Source organism: Botryllus schlosseri, chromosome 10 (assembly GCF_051294905.1).
Source record: "Botryllus schlosseri isolate E-star chromosome 10, Bs_hap1, whole genome shotgun sequence".
Classification (NCBI taxonomy): Eukaryota; Metazoa; Chordata; class Ascidiacea; order Stolidobranchia; family Styelidae; genus Botryllus; species Botryllus schlosseri.
This window is the reverse complement of record NC_137245.1, coordinates 21954280-21964412: the sequence shown is the minus strand read 5'-3', so window position 1 is coordinate 21964412 and position 10133 is coordinate 21954280. Positions and strand designations below refer to the sequence as shown.

General features: G+C 40.9%; 1 protein-coding gene and 1 long non-coding RNA gene across 2 annotated transcripts; both read right to left on the bottom strand.

The window, feature by feature from the left end:
• Positions 1–1078: 1078 nt before the first annotated feature.
• Positions 1079–3958, bottom strand: LOC145449180 (uncharacterized). Its single transcript, XM_080327650.1, has 10 exons — positions 3753–3958; positions 3565–3668; positions 3302–3409; positions 3104–3232; positions 2681–2817; positions 2395–2623; positions 2109–2296; positions 1923–2046; positions 1782–1863; positions 1079–1567 (listed from the first exon to the last, which is right to left on the bottom strand). Exons 1-10 carry the CDS (start codon positions 3833–3835, stop codon positions 1417–1419), a joined length of 1335 nt encoding a protein of 444 aa, XP_080183776.1. The 5' UTR covers positions 3836–3958; the 3' UTR covers positions 1079–1416.
• A 68-nt stretch (positions 3959–4026) lies between these two features.
• LOC145448306 (uncharacterized) lies at positions 4027–4758 on the bottom strand. Its single transcript, XR_013917865.1, has 3 exons — positions 4640–4758; positions 4249–4561; positions 4027–4186 (listed from the first exon to the last, which is right to left on the bottom strand). It is a non-coding gene; the product is annotated as an uncharacterized LOC145448306 (long non-coding RNA).
• Between the last annotated feature and the right edge of the window lie 5375 nt (positions 4759–10133).

Genomic DNA, 10133 nt, shown 5'->3' with positions numbered 1-10133 from the left:
ATTGTATATGTAATCAAAATGCGGCTTTCGGCGTTATCGGTGTATTATACGGTCAGGGGTGTACGAGTTTTGAGTAAATGTTAAAAGGGTGTACCACGACGAAAAAGGTTGAAGAGCACTGATCTATACTGAGCCGCGGGCCAAGAAGAGCGTGCGACGACGACAGAGTACGCTATACCAGGATGGGAGTATGTGATTGATTATTTGCTCGTAGGGAAATAATCACATAGTTCGAGCGTCTTGTGAATTTACGGTATTGCTCCGCTGCTGTGCTCAAGTGACGTTGTTTTGTGGTATGCATGGTGTTTGTGTGGCCAATTACGTTCATTTTTATTCCGTCGCTGCCGAATTGTAGCACGGTCCACTTCTAGGCTTTTATAAGACACCGCTTTTTACACAGATGAGATTGCACGGAGGAGCCTAGATAAACCGCCAACACAACACTTGAGTAGGAATTCTGAAGTCGACCTCGGTCGGACTCTCGAGCCCGCAATCCATTGACGTTGCAGCTGTCGATTTATACCACTATGCGCTATCACGCCACACAAAAAAGTGACGTAGGCCACTATATTAGTGAAGCACGGGAAAGTTCTGGTCGATACCTCTCGATTGCAGTGGCGATTAGCAAGATTTGATTTTTGGCAACAACACGTTGTTTATGATTGGTATATATTTAATACAAATTGATCTACTAAAATTGTTTTATCAAAGTGACTTAATATTGCTACTTTCGAATCATTGTGTCAGACCGAAATGTCCAGTTACGTAATATATCGTGCCAAGCAGCATATTACATATAGGGTTTATTCTGTAAATTATGTGTAGTTGCCATTTTATCTTCGTCCGGTTCAAGTCAAGCCCTTATTAACCGATTACCTCGCGATACGATGAATTCCGCGGGTTCACGATGAATTCTTGAAGTTTCAACACCTGCAGCGCATGGGTTACAGTGGGAAATTGCTATTTGTATACTTGTGAGTAGAAATACATACTTTTACTTCTATCCGAGTAACAACGCTGACTACTTTGATCCCGTCTGGATACGAACTACGCAGCACGCGCAATGAAGATCATAATAGGAGTACAGAGTTACCTCCTCACTTCACAAGTTGCGCCAACTTGGTGGAACGGGCGTGTTTCGTGGACCTCTATGGGGTCTGCAGGCTAGTTTTAAAGGGCCCATGAAAGTTAAATGAAAATTTACTGATTTCATTTCAATGTCAATAAAATGGTGTATTTGAGAAATATACAACAGGAAAAACAAGAAAAATGCGTTGCAAATGATAATAAATAATGGTAAATAATAATTACAATATGGAAGCCAATTTGTTAAATTCGGTCACTGCTATAAATTATAATTATGTGTCTAGCATAAAGTGATTATAAAACACCAACTTGGTTTTGATAAATCTGAAATTATAAAAGAGAATTAAAAAATAGCATAATGTGTAACAGAACGAATACAAGCGATGCCTTCAGTCCTACTACTCCATTTCCAGCATATTTGAGACTTCCATGCGTTGGAACGTTCGTAATTCTTCGCCCTTGTTGCCGACAATGCAAGAAACTGGCAAATATGCGTATTTTAAACTTTTAATTTTCGGGCTATATAGTATATTTCTATCATATTCACATTCATAATACACATCCAGCATTACGGACTACCGTAAGCGCTACAGGTGGTAGGGGCTAGATGTTGTTTGTATACTAATAATGGGCATAGAGCAATTATCAACCATTTGTATGTGGGTAGTATTTGATCAACGCAAAATAGACCTTACTCGTACGAAATATCTTTTGATATTGCAGGTTCCGAATCTGAGACTGGCCAGAAAATTCCTCTTTTCAAAAAGTAAACGCTGCCTGAATAAAATATGTCCTTAAATGTCAAACAATGCGAAATTTTATTTCTGCAAGCAAACCTCGGTATTCGAAAACTGAATCAATATCGCAAGCCGATACCCCTTTCCACCGTGACGTGTCAACTCCGAATTTGTCTGGAATCGGTGACATTAAAAGGTTTTCCAGGTCGCCATCTCCGTATTCCTTATACGAAAATATAGCACGTACAGCAACGTCATTGCCGTCGATAGAAAAAGGAACCTTACTTGATACTGCCACATCTTGCAGCCGGAAAAAAGTATTATAACAGCATTGCCTCCTGATTTATTGACACTCGCATACGCGGCGTCTACTTTTCGCTGAGCAAATCCCGGAAAGATTTCAGCAATTTGATAATTCGCCAGGAAATTTTCAGGATTTTCTACGCCGCTTTTGTATAAGTGCAATCTTTTACCTGGAGTTATCGAGGGATATAATTAACGCAGTTTGACAAGGATGGAGACCGGTAAATGTGACTGCGATATTCGTGTTAATTTTTCGAAATCATCTCACCTTCAAAAATATAAAACATGTTGCCTACAGAAAAAGAGGCATCCACTTCAGCATTTCGTTCGTTGTGGTGTAAGCTTGGATCTGTCAATCTCAAATATCTACGGGTCACCGATTGCGGATTCGTTCCAAACGCGTAAACGTCTGGAGTATCTGAATTGCGGTCGGTTAAACCATGACTCGAATCCACGCTGGATGTCAACGCGATATCTATCCTGAAGTAATGGTCTTCCTGCGATAGTGCGACGTGATTAATGAGTAAATGTGTAATATAACATATCCACTATACCTTGAAGATAAGCGCTGAGAAACCGTCTGCTTCGTCGTATGTCGTCATTATTGCATCGAATGATGTAATGTTGCAAATTGAAGTATAACCCAAGTTTCCCGGATCCGGAGACTTCTGCTCTTCTGGTATAGGCGGATCTGTCGAATATAGTGTTCAGAGTGGATCGTATAGCAAATCGAGGCATGGATAAATCTTTAATGGTTAATGATTCGAAAGTTATTATAAAAGTTAATAGTACGTCTATATGTCTGTTGTAAGTTCTAAATCCAAACCGGTTAGATGAGTCAGGGGTCAGACTATATAGATATTATGCTGCATATAATATGCGTATGTGAAGGTGTTTGGAGTACAGTACTATAGCCTATTATTCAATCGTATCATGACCATGTTTTGCAAATGTATTCTATCTCATACACTACCTACCATCACAAAATCCGCATGTTTTCTTGCATCTCCTTTTCATAGCACCCACGAATATGCTGATCTCACAATATTTACGCGCTTTCCATGCTGGACAATATTTCGCGTGTGCCGGATCGTCTTCACAAGACTCTGTGATGGAAAAGACGAGAAATTTCAAGTCATCAACTTGATAAACTATTTTGTTGAGTGATATGAAACCTTTCGCCATCTCTGCGTCTCTTTGAATCATGGGAACGTCGAAAACGACATTGTATCTCGATTTGGCTTCCTGGCATGCACTGAATTGCTGCATAGCCGGGTGAGAGTCTGCAAAAGTAAGTAGTAAACATTAAATTATGAATAAAATAAACATTAACAATAAACGCAATCTGTCATCTCAGTAATCAAGTGGAGCGATCGAAAATTATGAGTTGAATAACGAACCCAGGTATGGAAAGATCTTATAGATATTGCTATCGTACTTATTCTCTCTCCGTACATAGCTTTTACGCCGGCAATGTCATCCAATGGCATCTCAAAGGTATCGAAAGTGCGATTTGCTCGAAAGTATTTCGTCATAATCGACCTAAAATCGAGAACCAAAACGACGTACCGTTACCAGAAGTTCCAGTTAGAATTATAGGTTTTCTGGTACCCAAAGAGCGCTTACTTGTTATCGTAAGAGTGCAACAAGCCTAGCGTGTGACCAAGCTCATGTAGAGCTACGGAGAAAACGTCTTTCTTTGAAGGCATGTGATTTTTCGGCGATCGGAGATACCAGCCCTCAGCGGAGTCAAAGTGTACTCGACCGTCTTCCGGGTAAAAGGCATGAGCAACGACTTCACCCGGGCCATCAAAGGGGTAGTTATCACCATGATCTCCTAAATTTGTAACAATGTATCATTCTAGAGATGTAAATAGACTTGTTTGCGTGACTACATCTTGCCGCTCTCAAAGGAAATTTTCACATTGGCTGATTTTCGTCCGACTCCTGCATATCGAAACCTGATGTTGGTCACCAATTCCCAAGAGCACATCGCTAACGTTACACCTTTTCTGAAGACGTGAAAACGCAGATTCTTCGGCATTGTCGTGTGCCAATACCTGCAGTTGAACGTGGTAAATGCACCTCGAGAGTTTTACTGGTGTTTACATTGCCTGCTTACGTGTAAGTCAATGGGATCAGTCCTGTCTTTCGATCTTTCGTTGACCACCACTTGCTCTTTATTCGGTACTTCATATGGTTGTCAAGAACTCCACAGCGCGACATATCCCGTGTTTCTTCGTCTCGATTGGTGAGGTCTTAAATGAAACCAATTTGAAGAATATTTATCCCGTGGTGTCACAAATTTGCTACATACTCGTCTCGTATATACCGTAATATCTGTCATTTTTGGCCGTCCTTTGGAAGCTCGATACGATTTCTGAATGGTGATTTTTGTGGGAATCAGGGGTCGGTGAGGAGGGATCATTCCTGTTCTGAAGTTCAAAATTCATTGTGAGTTGTGACGTGTTGTTTTGTAAATATTACGTTGGAAAATTCTCACTACGACTCACTCGAGCGTCATGTAGTAAATTTGAAGTTCTTGCAGCATGAGAATGGTGTAGAATCCAACATACGACAATTAAAGAGATCTGCAATTTACAATGCATTGTCGCTCTCGGACATATCAGTCTCAGTGTGACAAGTACGCGGTCTTTATTTATATACTTTTGTATAGCGTCTGCTTTTCCCCTCGGTCGTGATGCGACTTAAAAAAAGAGCACGAGCTCTGGATCCGCTGCCATGACGTAATTGAAACATCCACATATCGAACTTTGTCAAGCTTCCATCTCCCGTGTCATTACGGAATAATGCACGGAGGGCGTAACTTGTGAACTATTTCCAAAATATAGCGCCTTGTGGAAAAATTAAGAAATGATTGCCGACACAAGTTGAGAAAAGATTACTGATATGCAAACAAATTAGGGTTGTTATTTTAATTCGATTAATTATATTTAGCTTGTAGTGACCTTCGGATTTTGTCGTTTTGATACATTCAAGTTACTTTCAGAATGTCAAAACTTGAAATGCATCATTTCCTTCAATTCCAATTGCAAAAAAATACGGGCTTACGACGACGACCTATCGCGTAATAATTTCCAACAGACAGCGCTTTGATCAATAAATGTTTCTTCCGTATACGGGCAAAATTGACAATTTTCATTATAAGGAATAATCTGTCTGTATTGCTGAAACGTATAGCGGCAATCGATTTTTCGATTAATAAATCAAATCAATGCAGACGACACGATGTCGTTGTCAACTTCTCAGTCACTGTGGGCCACCACGTGATTGTGTTTGTATTATATGAATGAGTTTGCTATTTGTCAAGAATTATTCTAGGTCAAGGTGGGTGTTTAATTGAAAGACTAGACTCCACATCGTTTCGATCCCCTCATCTTTTCATTTGATCGTAAGCTGGCCGTGTTTAGAACCGTTGGAATTATATCAAAACGTACCAGAACCAGATATATAGTAGATATGCATATGATTCAATTCACAAACCAACGTTGAATGTTGTTATGGTAACATCACAACGTTTAACGTCATTACGTTGCGTCTGTAACGCTGCATGGCGGGTCCAATTAAATATACCACGAGAAAACTCAAATCATACAACACTACTAACAATCGAAGGGCTAATAAAGGTCAAACCAGACAAACGAATATTTTATGATGGTTTCAGAATACGTATACGCCGACAAGCTCATAAACAGAGTTGAACATTGCTGGCTATTACGTGCGGGCTATTCATCAATGTCTCTGATTACGGATTTGAGTTTAAGCAACACCAACCCCCTTTCTAGTTTGCTTGATCCAAGAACCGATCTAGACTCCAACTGCGAACGCAGCCTGATAATTCGGTACTTAATGTGTAATTCATCCCTTTCGCGCAAGACGTATCGAATAATAAGTCCAGTGTTATGAACTTATGATCAATAGATATTTCACCAAATAAGGCCAAGATAAACACTTTTCATATTATGGCATAATCTTGTTTCGTTTAGGCCTATATCAGCTCGATTTTCGATCAATAAATCAAACAACTTCAGATTCTGTGATGGATGTATTTTGTATTATACATTTGTTTCGTTTTCAGTCTATGCATTGCCTACACGATACACCCCCGCTTCTAGGTCATAGTTATAAATGCAACAGCGATATGTCATTACGATATTAGATTTATTTACGTATGAGGTAATGGCCAAACTTCGTTATTTCACAGTGGCGGTGCTTTTTCTTTTCCCGCAATCTATTGGTGACTCCACTCGTGGCAAGCCGTATACCGGCCTGGCAATTGAGAATTTCTGGCTAATCTTCTGGACGTAAATATTCGAATTATCACAGAACAAATGAACAATATATGATATGATAATCGTTGATATTTACAACCCCAAATATTTTTCACGAAACATCGACACCCTTCTGTTTCGAAGATACCGAGCGATACAGGTGAGAAGTTACCAGAAAGTATAGGCTATACGTGATGATTGCAAGCACAGTAGAAAGTTTAGTTTATAATTTCATTACTTCAAATACCACAAGATCGCTATACAAGGAGAAGAGAGGCGAAGAAAAAGACGACGAAACAAAAAACTGTTTTAGTGAATTCCATGGTTTGCGAATAAACGTGTAGCTAAAATAGAGAGCCCTTATGTTCCTCCGTATTATTCCATATTCAGGGAAGGGCACAATGATTCGAGCCGAGTAGTAAAAGACTAGTAAAAGACTAGTAGTGAAGGACTACGAGTACTAAAATTATGTGCCCCATGCCACTAAGAGTTAATTCATCGATCATGATTATAGTTTCGTTACTTTTCTCTGCGGAAGGCTGTAAATCTACAATTTACATTGATTGTATCGCAACATACGAAACATGTAGTGTACAAAGCTATACGCACGTTAGTAAAATGACATACCTATCTGTGAAGCCGATATAAGACCACATCATTGTCACAAAGTGCAATGAAATATTTGATCGATATTGCCCAGCCTTATACGTTATTAGTAGGGATGGTATGAACCTCTGAAAGGTTCAGGTTCGTGTGAACGCGAACCTTTCTGAAAGGTTCTGTGTGAACGCGAACGTGAACCTCATGACGTCACGCGGCGTCATATTGCTAATTACAACCCCATCTTCAATGACATGATACCCTATATTAATGTACACGATACCTCGCGACGACTCGGACCACATAATGCCACAATGCATAAGTACAAATTGGCGTTTTAAACGTCGCTAAATGTATCAACTGAGGCAATCAAATGATATAATACTCCCACAAAATCAATATCTTACGCCGCTTTGCCAACAATTTCGACGAGGACCTACCAGTGAATATAAGCTTACGCCTTAACGGTCTAGGCCAGGCGGAACAATGTATTCGGCGCCTGAGTATTGCTATTGATACTGAGCAGAGTGTAAAACGGGTTTCTAGACTTGCTACCGATATTACCCCATTAACAAGTTATACAGCAGTAGCCAACACCCAATCGCACGGGTTTAGTTTTAACGATGCAGTAAAGATATGAAGCCAAGATTCACCCCGTACGCCTGCTAGATTTTTTACATCAGAAAACGATATCAATCTCATTATTTGGTTGAATAAGCATCATTCCTTGACCACGTATTTCGCTCGTGATGTTGTGTGATTGCGGGTCAAGCTCACAGCAGAGAACAGAAAGCTGGATATTTCGAGCAAACTTTTGCAACAAAGCAAGTAAAACCTTCGATATTGTCAATGTGCATGCTCGTTTAGTGTAGATTGTTAATGCTGCCAACGCCATTAATAGAGTGGCCCGCAGTTGAAATGCAATAAATTTGAACCAAAGATCTTTTATAATGAAGTGAAAATTGTAATATATGGAAAAGGTTCACAGTGCAGAACCTACGAAGGTTCTGTTGCGAACGCGAACCTCTAAATTTCTGAGGTTCACACACAGAACGCGAACGTGAACCTCACGTTCACACCATCCCTAGTTATTAGGCCTACGGGCTTGATAAGTGAAACAGTCCACTGAAAAAAGTAAGGGCTTGAAGGTAACATCCGACTGAGTTTGACATCTCGGACCTGCACTGCACATTGTACATGTGCAGAAGTTCGCGCGCGTTTACCCATCTCACTACGAGATCTGTCATAGGGATGGCGGTCGCATTTCAAACATGATTTAGGGTTACCATATTTTGGAATTGGCGAAGGAGGACGTTTTTACCAAATCATAAAAGTTAGTTGATCGAAATTGTAAACTGCTGATTATGTGGGATATACTGCAAATCTTGCGGCGTTGACTAAAAAAAGTCATCGCTCTGACGCCTCTCCCGATATACCCACTTTTTACGTAATTTTATGGTGTCGACTAAAAAGAAAAGGTCATCACATCGACATCATTTATGCCGATTTTCAGATGACTCCAGTCTCCTAGCTGTACAGGAGGACGAATTTCCAAAAAGGAGTACATTTTCAATTTCCTAAAATAGGAGGACGTATGGTACTGTAAATCTTTCTCAAACTGCGCGTTTGACACATAGACGCATATTGCGAGTTAGGGAATCGCGAATGTATTGGTGCAGAAGTAAGAAGGCAGGTTTTCGCAAAAGGCGTGACGCAACATTCGGGACGATATAATGCAAATATATTCAGCAAGTAAAATATTTTGTTGGAGATTTGTCCAGGCTCCTCGCCATCTGATCCACGTAAGCCAGGGGTCGGCAACCCTCGGCACGAGTACCATTTGTGGCACGCGAGATGATTTTTCATGGAGGAGTGGGAGTGGGCACATTTTTCATATCACCGTAATAACATTGATTGGCCTGTCACCAGGACCGTAACAGCACTTCCTCAGCCCCCCCCCCGCCTAAACGTTGGTCTTGCGCCCCCATAGGGTGATAAACCTGACTTATGGGGGACTTCGTCCCCCAGACCCCCTCAGGCTATGCGCTTTTAGACGCTACTTACCATCTGTATTGGATGTCCTTTAGTCAGGGGGCTCATTTCGCCTAAACGCGCGAAAATATTATATAATTCATGATTGAATCGGTCAATATTATCGGGAATTGCATGCGTATTGCTATCAATTTTTTATCTTCTCTCTGCTCAGTGCTCACACAATCCGATTTACCGGTAGAGCTGACTGAGGTTCTTGGAAAATGTAGGTGCCGTTAATAATGATGAAACAACTTCCGGTGGACCCGTTGATATAAGGACTTCGGTTACATGATATTGATATCGCCAAAACTTACTAAACTGAAAGACGCACACGATTTCAAATTGGTATTTCTCCACTGGCAAATGATTGGTCCCTGCGGGATGGCATTTGTCTGATGGGGTTTAGATTGCTTGGACAACAACATTCGACGCCAGCCATTTAGCGCCTATGAATAATCAAACATATATGTATATATAGATCGAAGTTTTCGGTCAGCATGAGGGCAGTCCTTTCGGCCGTCAAGGTTTTTTCGCTGCCGATCGTCCGATCGTTCTGGCACACTTCTCTTAAAGTCGCATGTTACATGGCCTAAAACGTCATACGTCGTGGCGCGGCAATCGCTGACGCCGAAATACCCCTTTCTATAAAGCATGCGTATGGTTTCTTGGGGAAGGGTATACCCAATAATCAAGATATATGGCGGAAAGTAATCGCGTGCCCTATAATTTAAGGTAATTAACGAAATATTTTTGAGCCCCTTTCGAGCTCGGCCCCCCATTTGGGGGTTTGGGGTGTGGCAGTTACGGTCCTGCCTCTCACTTGTTGGATATTGTACCGAACACAGTGGATTTGGGAACGACCAAATCAACCACAGAAGATCGATCATTGCGCGACTGAAAATATATTATGTAAATATTACGTACAGGTAAGCCAGTTGTTCTTAACCTTTTTTTCCTTCCTTCAGCGCCCCCTTTCGAAAATGGCATGGGTATGGTGCCCCCCATATTCTCAGGACGGTAGTAAAAACAAGGGGTAAGAGTTCGAAATCCGGTCGTCCTTTTCGGGTTGGGGCTTCGCTAT